This window comes from Mus musculus, chromosome 14 (assembly GCF_000001635.26).
Source record: "Mus musculus strain C57BL/6J chromosome 14, GRCm38.p6 C57BL/6J".
Taxonomy (NCBI): Eukaryota; Metazoa; Chordata; class Mammalia; order Rodentia; family Muridae; genus Mus; species Mus musculus.
In genome coordinates this window covers 30593069-30615731 of record NC_000080.6, presented here as the reverse complement: position 1 = coordinate 30615731, position 22663 = coordinate 30593069, and the positions used below count along the sequence as shown (strand labels likewise).

Here is a 22663-nt window from a genome sequence, read left to right as displayed (position 1 = left end):
TCTTAGGACTCAGCTCTTGTGTGTTGAAAAGGTACAAATATGCCACCCAGTGTCCACTTCCTATTTCCAGGGACTGTGTTTGGAATTCTTTTTGGTTTTGAGGCAGGTTCCTACTGTAGCCCAGGTAGGCCTGGAATTCCCAATCCTGCTTAGTGTTGAGGTTGCAGACAGACAGGGCCCACCACACTTGCATACAATTAATCCGGATTTTCATGTTTTGTGTATGGGGTGTGTGTGTGTTGTTTCAGTGTTTGTTTTTGTGCTAAGGATTGAATCTAGGGCCTATGATACCAGGCAAGTATTCTACCACTGAGCTCTGCCGCCAGCTTTCAGTAGTGGGATTGCTGAGTGGACTTCATGTAGCCAGGACTAAGATGACTAAGCTGGAGGCAGAGACACTGCCCTACCTACAACAAACCCAAGTTCTCAGATACCAAAGACAGGTTACTTATCAATAGGGAAGCAGTTGCCTTCCTCAGGAGTGGGAAAAGATTCCCAGGGCTGGCTTTTGAACTATCTAGATAGATACATGAGAAGAAAGCCATTATGACTAAGGGGACATGTCCAGGTTCACAGGGGCTGGGAAGTGAGGTGCCAAGCAGCCAGAGGCATTTGAGATGGAGAACAGGATGGGGCCAGGGTGTGGGGAGCCTTAAATGCTAGGCTGAGGCCTCTGGCTTCTGAGAACACTGCTAGCTGAGAAGGTGCCATGCTGTGGGCAGAGGCCCAGCTGGGAGAGCATCCTGGGCTGGGAGAATAGAGTGTTGAAGAGTGGGGGAGGAGAGGACATGGGTGGGTGCTGGTCCCGTGGAGAGAGGGAGGGGTGGGAGGAGGAGCCCCAGCAAGGACGTGAGGCCAGTCCTGCAGAGACATTCCTGTGCTGGGACCTGGCTATGACCTGAGACCATGGGCTCTGGTAAAGGCTTTCTCTCCCCCTTCCCTGCAGTTCCTGCTAGGCCTAGCTCCTGAGTTGTGGAAGCCCACAGTCTCCTTGACTTGGTTCTGTCAGGGAATTCTGTCATGGAGGTCAGCCTCCCAGCCAGTCACGTCCTGCCTGGTTGCTCTTCATACCTCCCCTTGTTCTTTACAGCTGCGGAGCCAGCTTTCCCCCACCTGTGAGCATATCACTTCCCCCTGTCCCATGACAGCCCTACATTGGTTCTTCTCTTCCTTCTGCCCTCCCAGACTTACACACCAGGTAGGGCGGCAACCCCAGGAGGGCACCATTTTGCCAACATCTGCACCTAGTTTTGGCAGTAGATGAAACTTTCCATGGCAGGCAGTGGGTGCCAGTCTGAGGTTAGGCAGGTGTGGGTAGTAGAGGGCTGTGTGAGGAAAGACCAGGGCTCCTCGAAGGTCAGTGCCCAGGGGTCCGTGGAAGAAGTCAGACGATCCCCCTTTGCCATAGAGGTCTGATCTAGGCCCCTCTTCTCCACCCTCAGCCCAAGCTGTTCCCTCTGTGCAATGGGTATGACCCTGTGGCCTGCAAGGCAGAATCTTGCCAGGGTAGAGGGAACCCTGTCAGAGCTGGGACCTTTCTTTCATGTGAACCTTGCCCTCAGTTTCCCCTCTGCGGTAAAGAGATGGACGCATCTCTCTCTGCTCTTTCTCACCACACTCACCACCCACTGTGAATGGCAACAGTGCCTCCCTACTAGCCTTGAGGCTCGCCTCTCTCAGAGCCTTGGGCTGGCTGGACACAGGTTTCTGTTTGTTCTGGAGGTGACCTACCTGCTGTGGCTTGGCCATTGCCTTCCTCGCCTCAAGGCTTCTGGTCTCTGGCAAGGATAGGGACCTGGACCAGTTTCCCAGGTCTTCAAAAATGGAGGAAAGACAGCAGTTCAGGGCTCGGTACTACCTTGCTGTGCAAAAGGAGAGTAGTGCCCTTTAGGGCAGGTCTAGGCCCTGCCCAGGACTAAGAGTAACTATAGGTAAATAGACTGGTCAAGCTCAGGGCTTTGCATTCTTACTTTGCTTTTCTGTCTTCATGTTTGTGTGGTTCCTGCCATATTTGTCTCCCTTTCTGCCCTTGCCTCTCTTCATCTTTCCTTAGCATAAAACAGGCCCACATTCAAATCTTTCCACCACTTACTCATACTTATGAGTTGTGTGACCTTAAGTCACTGTCTTTGAACCTTGATTTCTTCATCCAGAAAACACTTCCCGGGGCTACACTGGGACAAAGTGAGCTAATATAATTACAAGGCTATGCAGTGTGTTGACATCTTGGACAGGACAGTCTTTCTCAGAAGTGTGTGAGCTGAGATTGACAGCTTCTGTTTGACTCTCTTCTTCATAGACAGACTGGAGGAGCAGGACAGAGAGCCCCCAACAGTGGGAGAGGCCTGTCTGCTCCCTGTGGAGTGCTGAGAGGATATTTCCTGCTTATCCCCTGGGCTGGCAAAGCTGGGGCTGAGCTGTTGTTCTTCCTTTGGGACCTGTGGACCTGGGCCTATTTGCATGGGGTTTATAAATGGAGAGCACACCTTGTGTTTGTGCTTTTCACAACTGCTCAGGCACAGCAAGGTTGTGGGGCAGCCTGACTTCACTGTGCAGATGGACACTTGCCCAGAGCCTCTCTCAGGGTCACACTGAGATGGACGCAGATGTTAGCTAGCTCATGTGTCTTGTTTCCTTTCTGGGGTCCTAGTACTCCAGAGGAGAGCCACATGGGTATTAGCAGGGCCTTTGCCCTCATTTTTGTCCCAGGAATGTGGGGCAAAGTGATTTGACCCCTGAACAAACTGTTGGGTAGTCCCATGGCAGCCCACAAAGACCATGGCTCCCCTGTGCTGGTAGCACTGTGGCCTGGCTGCAGGTTTAGGGCTGGGGCCCAGACCTGTTGTGGTTGTGGTTTTCCCTCCAGTGGTTTGTAACAGTAAGCTTCTATGAGTGTGAGCTTCAGGGGCAGCCAATGGGTCAGGTCCTGAGCCCTGCATCACACTCCTGTGGCTGCTCTGACCCCTCGTCTCTTCCACACAACTCTGAGCCCAGGGGAAGCGAAGAGCAAGGAAAGCCATGGGCCTGCAGGCAGACTGAACTCGACACCAGGGGGCGCTGTGGAGGGGCTGGCCACGTGGTGGCTTGCCTCCCAGGCCAGGATGAGTTGCCACACGTTCCTGCAGACATGATTTTCCTGTCTCAGAATCGGGGACAGTTTCCCAGCTCTCCCTGACTGGTGGGCAGGTAGAAGAGGCACAGTGAGGGGTGAGCAGACTCAGAGAGGGTAAAATGTATGTAGGGCATGGGAATGACATTAGCCAGCGGGTACATCCTAGGCTTGTCAGGTTGATGTTGGTTGGCCCTTACCCTTTTGGGCTTCTCATTAGCATGACAGCCTAGAGACCAGGGACACATCCTCATCTGGAATATGAGGCTTCAGAGACTCAGAGCCCAGGAGGCCTGCAAAGCTACATAGCCAAGACAGCAGTGGTGCCAAGGACCTGTGTCCTGCCTTACCATTTTGCCACCTGGATGGCTCTAATTTCTTGTCTCCGAGGAGGAGCCTAGGACCTATCTACTTTTCTCTGCCTGTTCGACTTTACCCTGTGAGGTACTAGAAGCTGTTCACTACCTATCTTATCTCATTGAGAGGCAGAGGCAGAGCTATGCCCGCTGTGATTTGGCCTTTGATATCTGGACACAGGCTCATGGCAAGTGTGTACTGTGGAGGGCAGGGGGCGCTCTGCTTAGTACTTCAGACCCTTGGATCCCTCTCTGAGGCCCTTGTTGCCTTGGACTCTGAGGTCAGTAGGAAGTCCAAGATGTCTTTTCCCCTTGGACATTTGGAACATCTGTCCAAGCCTCCTGTAGTAACCAATGTCAGGTCTCATCCTACCATTTACTGGCCTCTTATCATGGCACGTACCCACACACCCTCACCTCACTGTACACACACTTCGGTGACCAGATGAGTCCTTGTGTTGGTTAGGGGTTTTTGTGAACTTAACACAATCTGGAATCATCTGAGAAGAGAGACTCTCAATTGAGAAAATGTCTTCTATAGGCAAGTCTGTAGGGCATTTTCCTGATTGGTGTGGGGGGCTCCGTTCACCGTAGACACTGTGGACAGTGCCACTCCTGGGCAGGTAGCCCTGGGAGGTGTAAGAGAGGACTCCAGCAGCTGCAAAATAAACCAGTAAGCAACTCGGTCTCTGGTCAGGTCCTGCAACCGGGTTCCTGTAAGCTACGAGATGAAATAAATTTGTCCCCTCGCCATGCTCTGTTCATGGGGTTTCTCACAGCCATAGAGAGCAAACCAGGACAGTCTTATTCTTACAGATGTGTTGCCCCCCCTTGCCCAGCACCACACAGGCATGCTCTAGGCCAGGAGGAGCCCACAGCTTCTCCTTTTGTACCCTGCAGATTGTCGTGGGCACTGGGCTGGTGGTCAGCATTGGCTCACCTGCTGGTTCCAGGCCTGGGATGTGGGCACAGGCCAGCCTCACACACCTACCTGCTCTCACTTTTACTGAGTCCGAGCCAGACCAGGGTAGGAGTCGGTGGGACTGGCCTCTCTACTTTGTCTGCTCTAGTCTGGTGTGGGCTCTGAGCTCTGGCTGGACACTCTGGGCTGGACCGCAGGCTGAAGTCAGTGTTTCCTGTGAGCTCATCTGGACTGGAAGCTCCAGGCAGACCTGGCTGCTGTTCTGGTTGCCTTGCTGAGGAGCTGGAGGGAGCTGCTTCAGACTGGATGGCTGTTTTATTGGTGGTGGTGATGGTGGTGGTGAGGGTGGTGGACAGCAACTGTGGTGTGTGTGTGTGTCTGTGTGCTTGTGAGGGTGCCCTGAATCCAGCTTTGTATATTACACTCAACATTAAAATACTTTTATATTTAGGGAAGAATAAGAAACTGCATCACCTTCTCACATCTCCTATTGTGTCCTCTCACCCTCTCTCCCTGCGTTAACCACTGCTTCCATTCTCAGTTTGAAAGGGCAGGAAATCTAAAGAGGCAGGAGGCATGTGACCCTGAGGCAGGAGGCATGTGACCCTGAGGGGCTCTTGGTCAGAAGTGTGGGGTATGTTGACAAGTTGGGGCAGAGTTATATAACTCTAGCTTTCGGTTCTGGCTCCTTCTGAGTCTCAGTTTCCCCATCTACAGGATGGGGACCTTTAGCTGATAAAACAGGACTCAGTTTGGCCATGCCTCTCTGCCTGGGTGTGTATCAGCAAAATCAACAAAGATTCAAGAGGTGCTTCATGGGCCTAGTGAGACAAGAGGGCAGCTGCTAACACTGAGTGCAGAGGTCCCTGGCATGTACAGCTGTTCTGTAATTGCCTAAGGATCACAGGCTCAAATGCTTCCAGGGCCCCATTCAGGAATGGGGACAGTGGCCTGGCTTGGTAGACTGACAGAAAAGCAGCTACCATGTTGCTCTATTGCCTCGGCTTCATGCTCACTGTACAATCTCACTCCAGGCTCCATCATGGCACCCTTCCTGCGCATCTCCTTCAATTCCTATGAGCTGGGCTCCCTGCAAGTTGAGGACGAAGCAAGCCAGCCTTTCTGTGCTGTGAAGATGAAGGAGGCACTCAGCACAGGTAGGGTTGGAAGGGTCCCTAGAGGGGCATGGGGCTCAGGGTGAAGGGAGGCTTCCCTTCTTCTCTAGATCCTCTTGCCTTCCTGAACGACCCAGCTGAGGATGCAGGAAGACAGAAGCACCCAGTTCCTGACACTCCACGGTGCTTAAATTGAACCTCCCACATCTTGAGTTTCACCCTACTGTGATTTCCATGTCTGCCTGGGCCTGGCCCTGTGCTGGACACTAAGGCTATTGTAGTGCTCCAGGACTGACTCGGCCTTGTCCTCACCCCTAGAAGGCCTGGACAGGTCACAGGAGATAAGTCCCTTGCTAAGGGAGCCTAGGGAAGACCCTGTCCCAGCCTAGGGTCAGGGTTGCTTCCTGGAGGAGGAACCCTTTGCTGTCTTCTCACCTGATGGCTTCTGCCTACACAGCTGTTAGGTTCTGACTAAGCTGCCCACTCCTCCAGGGTCAGGCCACGTGATGGCTGGAAGGTTCAGAGCCACCGTCTTTGTCCTCTTCGATCCCATCACAGCTGTTACTTAGTGGCTTCCTGAGGAGTGCAGGGGTTCATGTCTCTGTCTGGGACTTGACTTGGCCATGTTCCTTGCCATCAGGTCATGGCTAACCTGTGGCAGCTCTCCCATGTGATCACTGGGTGAATGCAGACAGAAAGGGAAGTTGTATTGGAGCTGGAGCAGAAATGTTATAGGAACGGGAACAGCAAGGCCAAAGGATTTAGGTGGGACCTGCCAGAGTACCCGAAAGGCACTAGAGGCTGCTGGAGAGCTGTAGCACATCCTTGGGGCTGGAGAGAAAGAAGACTGTGTGGCACTGAGGGATAAGGAGGTCCAGGGAAGCAGGGACTAGTCCCAGTCTGACTTCTCTGCCCGGCACTGTCGCAGAGCGAGGGAAGACACTGGTACAGAAGAAGCCCACCATGTATCCTGAGTGGAAGACAACGTTCGACGCCCACATCTATGAAGGCCGTGTTATCCAGATTGTGCTGATGCGGGCAGCTGAAGACCCCGTGTCTGAGGTCACGGTGGGCGTGTCAGTACTGGCTGAGCGCTGCAAGAAGAACAACGGCAAGGCTGAGTTCTGGGTGAGAGGCCTGTGAGCCACGGTCTTGCATGTGCTTGTGTGCTAGTGGGCTGGGACTTGGCAAGTGAGTGAGCCCAACTCTGTAGCTGCTGTGACTGAGCTTGAATCCTGGCCTGATTTACCAGGTCCTTGGCCCCTCTGAGCTCTCTTTCTACTTCCATAAGAAGGAGTAAAAATGTCTACTCCAAGGAACCCATCAGATAAAATGAGCACCAATGCCCAGTGCTTATTGCCAGCCAATTGTGGTGCCCTGGGTTTCTAATCCTGTGTCCTCGGGACTCTCAAGCAGCAAGGTTACAAGTTCATGACCTGCTGGGTAACTTAACAACAAGACCCTGCCTCAAACTTTAAAAATGTAAAGGTAGAATTGGGGATGCAGCGCAGTGACAGTTTGTCCAGCATTTCTCCAGTACACAAAGTATGGAGACACCGAAGTCTGATACCTCGTCAGTCCCGAAGGCAGTTATCTGACTCTTGCAGCTAACTCTCCCCACCGATTAGTGTTGAAAAGGCAGGGTATGCATCCCAAAGTGCTGTGCTCCTACCCCAGCCCCAGGCTCCTTCCCTCTTAGAGGCACCTGTTGTTCCTATTTGGGGGAGCGTGTTGAGGATATTACAGGTCTAGCCAGATATGGACCGAACATCATGTTATTTAGCAGAAAAGAGGTAAGAGAAGGAAGCTGGCAGTCTGCCCACTCACCTGCAGAAACTAGGACTGCACATGCCTGGGGCCACGTGCATCTGTGGTGATATTCTTGGCGGCACATGCCTGGGACCAGGTGCATCTGTGGTAGTGTTCTTGTTGGCAGTAGAATGCCAGAGCCAATACAGTCCTGTGGTCTTCTGCAGCCAAAATGCCTTTCTAAAAAGACGCAGTGACCATTGGAAGCACTGGTCAGCCTTAATGAGAAGTGAAGGAGCCGAGATAGAAGAGGGGACCACATAGGACTGCTCCAACTCTTAGCCAGTTAGGCAGGGACACGGGAGCCTCCTGGCCAGTGCTCTCCCTGAGGAAATATCACTGGGTCTAGGTCCTGACAGAGGCTTAGGCCTTTCCCTCTTGAGACTGTAGTGAAGAATCTGCCTCTGCGAGCAGTGTTCTGTGTCTATCAGGTGTAGTGGTGTGGTGTCTGCATGTGCAGATGGGGAGGGGGGAGTTCCCCTGTACACTGCTCCTGGACCATGTGACCTAGCAGGGTGTGGGCTGGATCCTTTCACTTCCCCAAATGTAATAATACCCTGGGTGCAAAGTGGGGCGGGGCTTGGGCGGGGCCCTGCCTACCCTGCCCACCCTGCCCACCCTGGACAGGCTGGAGTCTGAACTGGCTCTAGGGCCCCCCCTTGGCCTTGAGGGAGACCAATGGGGCGGGTTCTGAGTCTCACCTGGGTCAGGCTGGCCCTCACTGATTTGTCATCCCCCTCCCACCCCTGCAGCTGGATCTGCAGCCTCAGGCCAAGGTGCTGATGTGTGTGCAGTATTTCCTGGAGGATGGGGGTAAGACCCCCACCTGGGCAGGGGCGAGCTCTTTTGCCAGGTCAGAGGCAGAGCTGGAAACAACTCCCATGGGGCTATGTTGGGACCATCTTGGGAGGGACTGAAGGGGATGCTGACCTTAATGGACTTGGGGCTGACTTCACTGTATGGCTCATAGATTGCAAACAGTCTATGCGTAGTGAGGAGGAGGCAAAGTTTCCAACCATGAACCGTCGTGGAGCCATTAAACAGGCCAAGATCCACTACATCAAGAACCACGAGTTTATCGCCACCTTCTTCGGGCAGCCCACCTTCTGTTCTGTGTGCAAAGAGTTTGTCTGGTGAGAGCTGGTGAGCCCTGCTGCAGGTGGCGCAGGGAGGGAAGGACTGGACTGGAGCATTCTCACTTATTCTGTCGGGGCTTTGCCTTTCAGGGGCCTCAACAAGCAAGGCTACAAATGCAGGCGTAAGTCTTCCCTGTTTGCTGTGTGCACTGGTGTGTGCTGACACCTGCCACTGTTTGTGTCCCTGGGTCTGGAGAGCAAGTCTGAACAAGAGCCCTGTGTACATGAATGTGTGTGCTCAAGTCAGTCAGTGCCAGACTGGCTTGTTGCAGCTGGTCAGAGCCAGTTCTGTGCGGTCCTTCCCAACTCTGTGCAGGTTGTCAGGTAGTTACCCCCAATTGGCTGTTGTAGAGATTTACACCAAAACCAGCCACAGCCTAGGCACAGACACACACAAGATCTCTGCCCCGGGGTTGGTGTGAGCTCTTCACTAGCCCTCCCCTGCCTTCGTGTGCTTGTCATGGATGCGCGTGTGTGATGCATAGGTGTGAGTGTGAGCACGCCTTTCACAGTGAGCAAGCCCATGCTGCTCTGCCTGCGCCTCTGCAGTCTTGGTCACGTTTCTCAGCACTGGGCAGGTGCCTCTGCTTCCTTGCCCGTACATGATAGATAACAGATTCAAGTGTGAAGACCTACTAGATGACATGTAAGCTATGTTTTGAGAGCTTAGCAGGTGGTGAGTGTTCCTTAAAGAAGTCTGTCAGTGACTACGCAAGCTCTGTATGGATGGACAGGTGTCTTTGTATGGGGGTGTGGCATGTGTACCTGTGAAAGAGAGCTCAGCAACTGTTGGCTGACTGGAATAAAAAAATGGGAAAGAGGTGCTCTCTTTCCTGCCCCTATACAGCATCACTTCTACCCCCCCCCCACACACACACACACACGTGCACGCATGCCTCACTACTGAGAGCCCTTGAGCCTTCTCTAATTTTTACAACCCTTTAGATTGGCCCATCTCTTTTTTTTAATTTTTATTTTATTTTATTTATTTATTTTTGGTTTTTCGAGACAGGGTTTCTCTGTATAGTCCTGGCTGTCCTGGAACTCACTCTGTAGACCAGGCTGGCCTCGAACTCAGAAATCCGCCTGCCTCTACCTCCCAAGTACTGGGATTAAAGGCGTGTACCACCACAGCCTGGCTGATTGGCCCATCTCTTGCCCATGCTTTTCAGGCTGCTCTGGAAAGGCTAGCGGGGGGGTGGGGGGTGGGGAGTTGGGGGGGCAGGATAAAGCCCCTGGCCGAGCCTATATAGGGTGAGGGTGTAGGCGGCTAGTGAGAAGGCTGGCTTTGTGCAGAGGGCTGTAGTTGGCAAGCAGTGCCAGCTCAGAGTCTGCCTCTCTTGGTGCCTCCCCCGCTCCGTCCTGGGCCTGTGCCCCTTCAAGAATGCAACGCTGCCATCCACAAGAAATGCATTGACAAGATTATCGGCCGCTGCACTGGCACTGCCACCAATAGCCGGGACACCATCGTGAGCTGGGCCCAGGGCGCGGGGGTCTGGGGATTGTCAGATGGGAGGGGAGGGTCATGGGTACCCTAGACTCTGTGGGGCTCACCATCTTTCCTCACTTTGTTTTGCCTTTCCTTGCTTCTTGCCTGGGCTCCTTGGGCCTTTGGGTTTCCCAGACCTTGGTGGAGCCCTGTTAGGCCTCTGACAACCCACAGTTTGGGAGAACTAGCATGTGACCCCCTTACCTGTGATACGCTTCCCCTCCAGTTCCAGAAAGAACGCTTCAACATCGACATGCCTCACCGATTCAAGGTTTATAACTACATGAGCCCCACCTTCTGTGACCACTGTGGCAGTTTGCTCTGGGGACTGGTGAAGCAGGGATTAAAGTGTGAAGGTGTGTGCTACCCAGATTCCAGACCTAAACCCCAGTACCCACCACCATGCCTGATAGTTTTGTCTTTTTTTTTGGTTTTAAGTCAGGGTTTCTCTGTATAGCCCTGGCTGTCCTAGAACTCACTCTATAGACCAGGCTGGCCTTGAACTCAGAAATCTACCTGCCTCTGCCTCCCAAGTGCTGGGATTAAAGGTGTATGCCACCACGCCCGGCTCTGATAGTTCTTACACTAAGTCAAAGGACCCTTATCTGTCTACCCTTCATTTGGGGGGACCCTCCTCACTGGCCTTCCTGACAGTTTGGAGACCATAGGTCTCCGAACTACACCCCCTGCCCCTCCCAGGTACACAGCTCACATCACTGAGGAGCAAGTGACTGGAAGCGCTTAACCAAGGCTTGCTGTGCACTAGCGGCCCTGCCTGCTGGCCTGCCTTCCTCCCCAACCCGCCCCCCCCAGCCCAACCTTCCCTTCAGGAGACTCTGAAGGCCCTGAGGAAAGCTGCCTCTCACTTGTCCCAGATGTTAAAGAGGTTAAAGAGGTTATAATTAGCTACCTCTCTCTCTCTCTCTCTATCTCTCTCCCTCCCTCCCTCCCTCCCTTTTCCTCCCCCTTTCTCTCCCTCTCCCTTGTTCTCTTTCTCTCTCTCCCCCTCCCCCTCTCCCTTTCCCTCCTCTCTCTCCTTCCCACCCTCCCTCTTTTTTCCCCTCTTTCTTTATCCTTCTCCCTCTCTCCCTCCCTTCTTCCCTTCTTCCCCTTCCTCCCACCATATATCTCCCCCCATTTATTTATTTGTTTTATTTTTTGGTTTTTGTTCTGTTTTTGAGACAGGGTTTCTCTGTGTATCCCTGGCTGTCCTGGGACTCTGTAGACCAGGCTGGCCTCGAACTCAGAAATTCGCCTGCCTCTGCCTCTGGAGTGCTGGGATTAAAGGTGTGAGCCACCACGCCTCTCCCTCTCTTTCAATCTCTTTCTTTGACAGGGTATCACACAGTAGCCAGGGCTGGCCTTGAATTCAGAGCAGTCCTCTTGCCTCAGCCTCCTAGTTGCTGGGATTATAGGTGTGACTTAATCCATCCGGCTATTTTCTTTTTTTTTTAAAATATGGTTTCAAATGTTCTCATCCCCAGAAGCTCAACAAGCCAAAAAGTCCCCCTGTCTCCTCCCCTTCCTCCTACCATCCCTGTTCATTTCTGAGACCTAACATGGCTGGACCTGCCTCTGATTCTTGCAGATTGTGGCATGAATGTGCACCACAAATGCCGGGAGAAGGTGGCCAACCTGTGTGGTATCAACCAAAAGCTCTTGGCTGAGGCCTTGAACCAAGTGACCCAGGTAGGCAGGGCCCGTGGGAGGGACCTGGACATTGGGCAGTGGGAACAGAGGTATCAGGGTTCACAGGATGCCTGGGGAGCCCTAAGGTGGGTGAGACTTCTGGAAGATAGTTGATGAATTTAGGCAGCAGAGAGAGGTGGCCTTGTTATCTTTGGAAATTATATCATTCAGGCAGTCTGTTACCTGAGGGGAGGCAGGGGCTGCAGAGTTGAATGTTGGGACATTTTGAATGTGTGTGTGCCATGTATGATATGTATAGTGTAAGTGTTGTGTGTGACATATGTATGCATGTATGTATGTGTGATATTTATTTGGTATGTAGTGTGTGTTCCCAGAGTATAGTAGCTAGGTGTGTGTGTGTTATATAGAGTGTGTACTGTATGCATATGTATGCTATATGTACATAGTGTATATGGTATGCTTACATAGTGTGAGTGTTGTGTGTATGCAGTGTGTGGTATGTAGGGGGTTGTATGTAGTATGTGAAGTGAGTGTATTGTATGTACATAATATCTATGCTATGCATATGTGTGGTAGTGTGTGAATGTACAGTGTATGGAGTGTGTTGGGTATATGAGAAAGGGGTTCTCATGGTATGTGTATATTAATATGTGACTGGAACTTAAGGGATAACACAAAACTTTAGAGTGAAAATCTAGAGCCAGATATGAAGTTAGTGGCCAGCAAGATATTTCAGTGGGGCCGGGCGTGGTGGCGCACGCCTTTAATCCCAGCACTCGGGAGGCAGAGGCAGGCGGATTTCTGAGTTCGAGGCCAGCCTGGTCTACAGAGTGAGTTCCAGGACAGCCAGAGCTACACAGAGAAACCCTGTCTCAAAAAAAAAAAAAAAAAAAAAAGATGTTTCAGTGGGTAAAAGTATTTTTCCACACAGCCTAACAGCATGAGTTCCCGCCATAGAACACACAAAATAGGAGAGAAACAAGTCTAACAAGTTGTCCTCTGGTCTCATGGGTGTCCTGTGCCATATGCATGTGTGCACATATATCTGTTCACATATGCACAAATAAATGTAAAAAAATTCTTTAAAATGAGACTAGATAATTTATTAAACGCTTAGGAAGGTATGGCTCAGTTTAATAAACGTCTGCCTATGATCTGTGCCCTTCAGATCTCAGGGCCAGTGGGAGGGAGGAATGAGACCTGGGAGACCCGGGTTCTGCCCTCTGACGTCATCGAAGTTGAGGAGGGTATTGCAGTTGGGGTCTTCTTCGCCTGAGAGTTCTGACAATGGTCTTCCATTCTTATGTCCTTTCCCTAGAGATCTTCCCGGAAGCTGGACACAACAGAGTCTGTCGGAATATACCAGGGATTTGAGAAGAAGCCAGAAGTCTCTGGGAGTGACATCCTAGGTGAAGCTGGGTCACATATCTCTTTAAAGCTATCATTCCCCAGCAGGGCAAAGGAAAAGGACAGTAGTGAGACCTGCGGTAAGGTCCTGAGCTTCTTTCTCTCCAAGGCTCCTCCTTCCTTCCCCAGCCCACCCTTGGGACTCCAGTGAGTCCTCTCTGTCTAGTAAGTCCTGGAAAGAGGTACCACCTGTTACCAATCAGCTCTTTTCCTCCTCTCCAAGGCCCCTTGCCTAGCCCACTCCTGTTCCCTGGGAAGGGAGTCATGTAGACTGAAACCTTATTCTCTCTCTCTCTCTCTCTCTCTCTCTCTCTCTCTCTGCAGACAACAACGGGACCTATGGCAAGATCTGGGAGGGGAGCACCCGGTGCACCCTTGAGAACTTCACCTTCCAAAAAGTACTTGGCAAAGGCAGCTTTGGCAAGGTGAGGGTGGCCTGCGGACCAGGGCTCAGGGGTTCCCTGTTAAGCACAGAGGCTGGATGCTGCTGATAACCTCCAGGGCCTTTGCTCAGCATCCTTCCCATTGGTAGGTGCTGCTGGCAGAGCTGAAGGGCAAAGACAAGTACTTTGCAATCAAGTGTCTGAAGAAGGACGTGGTGTTGATTGACGATGATGTAGAGTGTACCATGGTGGAGAAGCGGGTGCTGGCGCTCGCCTGGGAGAGTCCCTTCCTCACCCACCTCATCTGTACCTTCCAGACCAAGGTTCCTGACTTTCCCTGCCATCCTCCCTGCAGTGGGGGCTGTGTCTGTTCTAGTCACACCTCCCAAATTGTCACCCTCAGCGCAAGTCCTGTGCTCTCTGCTTCCAGTTGGGGCTCCATGGTCTTTTGCTAGGGTATCTCCTACTTACCCTTTACCTCTGCTTACTTCCTGCCCTACCCAGGACCACCTGTTCTTCGTGATGGAGTTTCTCAATGGGGGTGACCTGATGTTCCACATTCAGGACAAAGGCCGCTTCGAACTCTACCGGGCTACGTATGTGAGGGCTCTATGTGAGGGGAGGGGCTTTGGCTGAGTGTACTGGCAGACTCCTTCAGTCTTTCTCTCCCCATCCTTACCCCCCAGAAAAGCTTGAGTCAGGATAGAGCTAGCACTGGGGAGACTGGGGACATCAGGTGGGCAACAAGGTATGGTTATGGGACCAGGACACGTACCCTAGGTCCTGCCCTCTCTTCTGCCTCAGCCAGAACAGCAGAATGGACCTGCATAGCATTGGACCCTGGTGTGTGGCCCCTAGGCCACAGTAGTAATGCTGTCAAGCATTTGCCTAAATTAATGGCATGTGTTTGCACATTTGTGCCAACAGAAATCTCTCCTACAACAGAGCATTGGCTTATTAAGATTTCAGTTCAAACTTTACTGCCTGGGCTTCCAGCCCCCACTTACCTGATTTACAGATTGGTTAGGGCCCTGGTGTTGATGGAGTTACTTTTAGTGTTTCCTGCCCTGGGATGGGGCGATGGGACTGGTGGGCAAAATCCTGGAATAGCATCTCTTGTTCAGGTTTTATGCAGCTGAGATCATCTGCGGACTGCAGTTTCTACACAGCAAAGGCATTATTTACAGGTATTGTTGGTGCCGGGGACTGTGGGGAGGGACTTCTGGGAAGGCTGTTGCTTAGCCTGACCACAGGCCCAGCACAGCTGAGACTGGGGCAGGAAACTCACTGTCCTTACTCAGTGCTGTTGGAAAGGGGGCAGCGCAGGCAGGTACAGTGCCTCCATACGTGATGTTCATCTTTCTCACTCCAAAGACCCCAGCTGAGCAATCTAAGATTTCACCACTAGGCACTGGTTCCTTAAGTCTTTATCCAGTACGTTAGGCTCCACCCTATGGCGGATGCCACACACTCACCAGAAGGGTTGAGGCTGTACTCTGTGTGTCATAGGATATCTGCATCTGGGTATATGTGAGATGATACTAAACTATCCGGCAGAAACTACCCTGTGGAGCCAAGTTGTGGCTTTACACCTCTGTAATCCCAGCACTTGGGAGGCAGAGGCAGGCAGATCTTTGAGTTAGCCTGGGCTACATAGGACAGCCAGGGCTGCATATTGAGACCCTGTGTTCCAGTTTTCTGAGGTGGGAGTGGGGCTCTAGAGAGATGGCTTAGGAGTCCAGAGCGCCTGCTGTTGGCAGGATTGGGTTCTTCACATTCATGCCCAGTGTCTCACAGTTGCTTGTAGCTCTGCCTCCAGGGGTCTGACACTCTCTTCTGGCCTCTGTGGGCACCTAGCCTCATGTGCACTTACCCACACACAGACACACATACCTATGCATAAATTAAAACTAAAAATAAATTTAAAAGTAGGCTAGTGTCAAGCGTGGTGGCACATGCCTTTAGTCCCAGCACTCTGAAAGGGAGAAGCAGGCAGGTCTCTTTGGAGGCCAGCCTGGTCTACATAGTGTGCTCCAGGACAGTCAAGGCTATGGAGAGACCCTGTCTCAAAAAAAAAAAAAAAAAAAAAAAAAAAAGAGGTGGGTATGACGTACATATTCTAATTTGCTTGCTTGTCTGTGCCTAGAATTGCTAAAGGCGGTCTGGTGGTTGAAGTTAGTAACGATGAACCTCGTACTGTTTGTACATATTGTTACTTGTTCCTGTGCCTGTAAGTTATCTACTCAAATGACTAATGATGGAAATCAACATGGCTCCTGCCCTTGTTGAGTCAGACAGACCTGAGTTGGGTAGAAGGCAGTGGTATATATCTGCCAGCCAGTTAAGTCACAAGGGACAGTGACATCGTTGCTCTGAACTGCACTCAGGAATTCAGGGACTAAGGTACTGTGTGTCACATTTAACACCGTAGGTGGCTACCAGAAGGCACCTGCTTACCCCCCCACCCCCACCCCCTTTCTCCTCTGTATTCTCTCGTGCTCTGAGAAAAAGGTGTGGACTTGCAGGGCTAAAATCCAGCGTGTGGCAGCAACGCTAGGGAAGGTTAGAACTTGTGCCCAGGGATGTTCTGTCCTGTCCTCTCATCAGGGACCTCAAGCTGGACAATGTGATGCTAGACAGGGACGGCCACATCAAGATCGCTGACTTTGGGATGTGCAAAGAGAATATATTTGGGGAGGGCCGGGCCAGCACATTCTGCGGCACTCCTGACTACATCGCCCCTGAGGTAAGAGGTCTCTCTCTCAGCTATGCTTTTGGCCTTGGGTGGGTAGAACCAGAGAGGCTCCCTGCAGAAGGCTGGCCCCCTGTTCTGACCCCTGTTGCCCCAGATCCTGCAGGGCCTGAAGTACTCCTTCTCGGTGGACTGGTGGTCTTTCGGGGTCCTCCTGTACGAAATGCTCATCGGCCAGTCCCCCTTCCACGGCGACGATGAGGACGAGCTCTTCGAGTCCATCCGGGTGGACACACCACACTATCCCCGTTGGATCACCAAGGAATCCAAGGACATCATGGAGAAGGTGAGGCCTGGCTGGTGCATACCTTGGGGCTTTCAGGAGGGCCTGTCTCTGGAATAAGGGCTCCCTGAGGCTCCATGCCTGACATATCCCAAGCCTTGCTCTGTCCCTGTTCCCAGGCAGTCCTTTTGAATCCCCTGCCTGGAATCGGCAGGGTGTAGTGACTAAGGACTCAGGGTCAGGAGACAGACAGACCTGAGGGCAAGTCCTGGCTCTGTCTGTAACTAGCTGGTGACTGTGGGTGGGTCACTTAACCTCTCTCTTTATCTTCACACTGTCTCAGAATTGCTAGAAGCACATAGAAACCCCTAACACTCAGCACCTAGGCAGATAGTATCAGTAAAACATACAGCTGTACCCTCAGTCCCAGAGTTCCCTGGGCTGAGCCTGTCTAGTCTTGGAGCCACTGGGCTGCCAGTGGTTTGCAGAGCTCTGGTTTCCCATGGCCATGACCAAGACCCCCGTGGATTGCAGCTATTCGAGAGGGACCCTGACAAGAGGCTGGGAGTAACAGGAAACATCAGGATTCACCCCTTTTTCAAGACTATCAACTGGTCCCTCCTGGAGAAGCGGAAGGTGGAGCCGCCCTTTAAGCCCAAAGTGGTATGTCACCCTGCCCTGCTCCAGGCCTGGCCTTCCCTTGCTCTGCCCCTTGCCCTGCAGCCTCCCCACACGCCCCTCTTTCCTTCCAGCAAGCCTGCTTCCTGACCCCTCCTGGCATGCTGTGTATGTACCACAGCCTCTACTCTTGCATCCTCGCAATCTCAGCCCTGCACTCATTCAGGAGACAGCTGGAACTGCAGATTTAGGATCTTGAGCTGGGGAATGTAGCTCGGAGGCAGAGCACTTAGCCTAGCATCTACAGGGCCCTAGGTTTGAATCTCAGCACCACCAAATAAAAACAGCAGAAACAGAAACGGGTGCAGGCATGATGGAGCACACCAGTAACCCATAGTACTTGGGAGGCAGAAGCCGAAAAGTAGCCACAAGTTCAAAGCCAGCCTAGTGAGTCCTCAGCTACGTAGTGGGGACCCTGTTTCAAAGCAACAACCACAAGTGGCATGTGCCTGTAATCCCAGGAGTGGTGGCAGCAAGGCACCTGATGCTGAGGTAAGAGGATATTGTAAGTCTAGGTCAGCCAGGGCTATATAGCAAGATTTTGTCTAAGACAGACAGACAGACAGACAGACAGGACCTCGCTGTATTTCTCGGACTGGCTCAGAACTCTTGGACTTTTTATCCCCCTACAGGCACACACCGCCATGCCTGCTAGCAGCCATTCCTCGTAATTAAGTTCTTCAGTACCTTGTGTTCCCAGAGCTGTATTTTGGCCACCAGAGTTAGGGCTTTACTTCCATCTGTCTTTTCATCAATCATAAATAGTGGACACGCTGAGTCCTTGTTGGGAACCGAGCACAGTGCTAGGCTTTGGCAGACTGAGAAAAAGTCCTAAACCCCGAGGAGCCCAGACCAGATGCCTAGACACTGGTGACACTCTGATAGAAGGCAGCAGTAGGGGAGATGTCACAGGGCACACATTACAGGTTGCTTCCCAGAGGGACTAGCAGTAGGAACCAGAAATGCAGGACCAGAGTGGTCTGTGAGGATGCTTTGGACGAACTGGTATATGGGAGTGGGGCTCAGCTGTCAGACAGGGAGAGGGCATCCCAGGTGGTGAGCTGATCTGTATCACTGGGACTGGCTGAGATAAGTAGATCACGGCACCGGGAAGCTGGAACCTGCTGGGTGTGTACATCAGTGTGCTGTAGTCCTAATGCTCAGAGGGATACAGGAGCTTCCTGACTTCAAACCCACTTCCCAGCACGATCCTGTCTTTAAAAAAAAAAAAAAGAAGAAGAAGTTAGGGCACAGTGTCCCTTTTGTGGTCATAGCTCCTTCTCTGGCTACCTTTTCTCTCACTTGTCTTCTGCCAGGACATACTGTTCTCACTGGGCAGTCTGGCCTGCCCCACATTTGTGCTTGAGATAGCAGAACACTTCCCCCCCGTGGAAGTCATAATCAAAGGCTCCCTGACCAGGGTGACAGGCTGGCTCAGCTATAAGGGCAGTATATGGCTCTTGCTCCCCAGTTATTCCTCCACTCAGTGGACATGTGAGCAGCCTCTGCCTCTGGGGGCTGAGCAGGACAGTGGGCTTTCAGGCCTAAGAGTGGGGCCTCACAGGAAGTGGGCCCAGGGGCTCTGGTGTACCTATAGCTCATGGCAGAGTACTCCCCCAGCCGGTCAGCGTCCTCCCCAAGTAAAGGTCAAAATGAAAGACCAAAACCAGGCATGGTAGGTAGGACATAGCTATAATCCCAGCCCTTGGGAGGTAGAGGCAGGAAGAGCAGGGGTTCAGGGCCAGCCTCAGTTGCATGAGACTGTCTTGAAAGAGCAAAAACAAGAACAAAAACCAGATTCTGATCTTTTACCTGTCAAGACTCTCCAGAGTGAGAGCTGATATGGCTGAGCCTGTTTTGCTGCAGATGCAGTAGTCGCCGTTGTCTCTGGGACTGTGGTGTGAGAAGAGAGAAGGGTGCTCACCTGTTACTATCTTATCCAGTCCTCGGGGGCAGGCAGTGAATTAGGAACTTTCCTTATAAACATCCTAAGAATAAACACTTACAGTTTTGCAGCCCTGTGCTCAGTGCAGCCGCCTTCCTTGTTCTGCAGATGGGTGTGGCTGTGTAGTCATAAAACTTGATTTGTGGGCACAGGTGTTTGCATTTGACTTCATTTTCATATGCCATTGGATAGTCTTTTTTTTTTTTTTTTTCCTCCCAACCATTTAAAATCATAGAGGCTAGAGCTGTAAGTGGTGGTGTGTAGCGGTTCTAGTGTTTGGGAGGCTGAGGCAGGAGGATCATGATTTTGTAGACAGCATGGGCTACATAATGAGACTTTTGTTTCAAAAATACCAAAACTAAAACCAACTATCTAAAAATAGTGAAAGCTATTCTTAACTTATAGACCTCCATTAAGAGCAGAGCAGGAGATCTGAGGCCCATAGGCCGTTGTTGACTGGCCCTGCTCTGCAGGATGTCCCAGGATATCCCCTGTCCTTACTTCCCCAGTGCTCCCTGCCTGCCTTCCTCACCTCTGGGGAATAGCATTCCCCTGTGATGGCACTGTCCTTGGGTTACCAGTGACATCCTCTTTCCCAACTGAGCTGACTGCCCTGGCTTGCCCCAACAAGGGCCCCAGAAGCCTGGGCGCCTTGCCATGTCTTTGAAGGCAGACCTTGGAGACACCCTTTCAGTCAAGTCACTCTTACCTGCCACTGCCTTTTGCCCACAGAAATCCCCTTCAGACTACAGCAACTTTGACCCAGAGTTCCTGAATGAGAAACCTCAGCTTTCCTTCAGTGACAAGAACCTCATCGACTCTATGGACCAGGAAGCCTTCCATGGCTTCTCCTTTGTGAATCCCAAGTTTGAGCAATTCCTGGACATTTAATTAAGCTCCCAGACCTGCTTTAAACGCCCTGGCAGAGTAGGCCCGTCTGCCCTGGTTTGCACCGCATTGCCCGTGGAGAACAGTGGGTGACTGGCTGATTTCTGCTGCCACCCCCTCCTCCTTGGAGAGTCCGGCTCCTGCTGGCTGGGCTCACAGTACTTCCTCTGTGAACTGTTTGTGAATTTGCCTTCCCTTTGCCATCAGAGGGAAACTGTAAATCCTGTGTTTCATTACTTGAATGTAGTTATTGAAATATATATTATATATATGCACATATATATAATAGGCTGTATATATTGCTCAGTATAGAAAGCATGTAGGAGACTGGTGATGTGTTGACCTTTTTAAAAAAAAACATATGTATATGTGTGTATATATATATACACACATATACATATATATGTGTATGTATGTACGTATGTATATATATATGACCAAAAGAAAAGAAGAGCACAAGCTGTCTGAACCACAGGTTCTTTTATGTGTGTCTAAATAAACACTGAATGGTACCAACCTGGCTGTGGGGACATTTATGTCCCAGGAAGTTGGTAGCAGGTGCTCCTGCCACCGTTGGCTGCAGTGGCAGACCCCTGGGTCTTCATGCAAATGTGTTTGTGTTTAGGGGTTTCCTTTTGCCCCAGGGCCCTGGCACTGCAGGAACCACAGATGTCTCTGTGGGGTTATGGTAGGAGGTGAGATGGGCTGTAATCTGTGACTGGGTAGAGAGGGCCAGCCCAGAAGTTCGGAGAGGCAGAAGGCCAGACCGGAAAGGAGGATCAGAGGCACAAAGCTGGAAGTGTGTCTCAATACTCAAGTTTGCTTAAGTGCTTCATGTTTTGAGACAGGGTCTCTCTGTGTAGTCTTGGCTGATCTCCAGCTTGCTCTGTAGTTCAGGCTGGCCCCACAGAGGTCCTTCTGCCTCTGCCTCCTGAGTGTCACCACACTTGCCCAAAACTACACATCTTTTTTACTGTTTATCTTCATTCTTGGGACAGGGGTCGGCATCTACGTTCTAAAATGATCCCACAGGAGTCCCTGCCTGGCTGGAGAAGAGAGGGGCAGGGTGGGAGAGAAAATGCTTAGTGCCTGGATGGGATGTTTCAGTATGCTGACCAAACCGACTGCACAGTCAAGGAGTCTGGCTCTAAGACACAGCAGTACCTGGCAGCTGCCTGCGAGCCAGCGTGGCCATGTTGTGCAGGAGCTCCCTGACTGGGCTCTCTTCACCGCTTCCATGCCTCCCATTCTGTAAGCTTCTAGTTTGTCCCTTCCCCCACTGGACTGCTCCTGCCTGCAGCCTGGGGCACCGTTCTCAAACAGGGCCCTCCCTTGGGCCCCTCTGGTCCAGCCCCTGGGACCCAGCTGGCTCTTTGTCCTGGAGGTGGATGAGGCAGTCCTAGCTCCTGATTGGCTGGTCCAGTAGCCGTGCTACTGACTGCCAGCAGTTCATTCTTTTGGGCTGAGGTACAAATTTCCACAGCTTGAGAAGGCAAGATGGACTGAAACTGCCCAAGGAAGAGGGTTGTGGGGATGGGAGTATAGTTCTGTCCTCTCAGGAAGACACGCTGCCTCTCATTGTACCTGTGATGGGCCAGCCTGGACACTGGAAGCAGTGACATTGGTCCTCACAATATGACATGGTGACACTGGAATAAGGAAGGGAGGTGCCTAGGGTCCCCCGTGTCCTGCTTCTGCTATAGCATGCAAAGATCTCCAGCACTTCCATGAACCAGGGCAATAGTGAGAGCACAGAAGTTGTGCTGGTGCTCACATTTGGGGGCTCCCACCATCTTGCCACTCTAAGCAGGGCCTGCCCGGCACACAGCTTTACATTCGATGATGGGTCTCCTCCCCCTGCGGAAGGGAGGGAGAGTTAGGTTGTTTCTCAGCTTCAGGCAGTGAGGAGTGCTGAGAACACAGAATCTAGAAAAGTAGCCAAAGGTTTGAGTTTCACTATGCTGCCACACACTGGCTGAGTTCCTTGTCAGCCTGTCTCTTCGCTGGTAGAGGGAAGCACTAATCGGTGCTGCCTTGTGAATGGCTGGTTTGGGAAGGCTTCACACACGGCTTCACAGTGGCTGGTGCCTGTGGGGCCTGCCTCAGGAAGCCCTCACTTGCTGTGGGAAGCAGCTCTCAGGGACACTGCCTCTGCCTGGATGCCTGGAAGGCCACATGTCTTGTCTGTAGACCTGTTCCCAGCTCTTGAGTAGGTGCCAGGCCTGGCTCATTGGCCAGGAAATGCCTCTCATGCTAGGCTCAAAGCCACTTTCCCTAGCATCTAAGGGTCTGGAAGCAGGCAGAAAGCCCTTGCCAAGTGGATATACAAGCAGCAGGAAGCCCAGCCGTCGTAAAGGACAGAGCAAGCAGCCCGCTCAGTACAGGACGGGGCACTGCAGATGCTCAGGAGCCTGGGAGCAGAAGCCCAGCCTCTGCAGTCAGAATGCCCTGGTTTAAATGCTGTGTGTCCTAGTGACCTCAGCAAGTGACTCAGTCTCCCAGGACCTCAGTTTCACTTCCTCATTGAAGGATGGGGCTGACCATGGTATTGCCGTTGGCTATGATGACACAATTCTGTTTATATGTATTGCATACACAGCAGCCACTGTGACCCTGCCCCTCAGGGGAGAAGACACCTTCTACCCCACACTGGATGACTGCAGGTAGACAACTAATAGGTATCTACCTAGTCATTCAATGCTCCCCCTTCAGACAGGTACTCAAGACCCTCATGCCCAGACTTGCCGGAATGCCTGCTTCTGCCCATGGTAACTGAAGGAGACAGGAAGTGAGCAAAAGCC

General features: G+C 51.9%; 1 protein-coding gene and 1 long non-coding RNA gene across 9 annotated transcripts in view; one reads left to right on the top strand and one right to left on the bottom strand.

Annotated features, from left to right (window-relative positions):
- Prkcd (protein kinase C, delta) overlaps positions 1-20379 on the top strand; it is a 31062-nt gene extending 10683 nt beyond the window's left edge. For 2 of the 8 annotated variants that reach the window (XM_017315918.2, NM_001310682.1), the window contains 17 exons: positions 5422-5544; positions 6431-6630; positions 8064-8124; positions 8282-8444; positions 8538-8569; positions 9831-9916; positions 10163-10292; positions 11525-11625; positions 12905-13073; positions 13318-13418; positions 13526-13699; positions 13881-13972; positions 14501-14563; positions 15984-16122; positions 16226-16414; positions 16886-17014; positions 19707-20378. In XM_017315918.2, the coding sequence (XP_017171407.1) occupies positions 5430-5544; positions 6431-6630; positions 8064-8124; positions 8282-8444; positions 8538-8569; positions 9831-9916; positions 10163-10292; positions 11525-11625; positions 12905-13073; positions 13318-13418; positions 13526-13699; positions 13881-13972; positions 14501-14563; positions 15984-16122; positions 16226-16414; positions 16886-17014; positions 19707-19865 (2103 nt within the window). In that variant the 5' untranslated portion in view covers positions 5422-5429 and the 3' untranslated portion in view covers positions 19866-20378. Of the gene's footprint in view, positions 1-5421; positions 5545-6430; positions 6631-8063; positions 8125-8281; positions 8445-8537; positions 8570-9830; positions 10293-11524; positions 11626-12904; positions 13074-13317; positions 13419-13525; positions 13700-13880; positions 13973-14500; positions 14564-15983; positions 16123-16225; positions 16415-16885; positions 17015-17103; positions 17329-19706 lie in introns of those variants that run through there. The other 6 variants (XM_006518695.2, XM_030247686.1, NM_011103.3 and 3 more) reach the window with 6 other exon arrangements.
- On the bottom strand, positions 18175-19102 carry Gm52147. Its single transcript, XR_003951217.1, has 3 exons — positions 19036-19102; positions 18842-18922; positions 18175-18244 (listed from the first exon to the last, which is right to left on the bottom strand). It is a non-coding gene; the product is annotated as a predicted gene, 52147 (long non-coding RNA).
- Positions 20380-22663: the final 2284 nt, after the last annotated feature.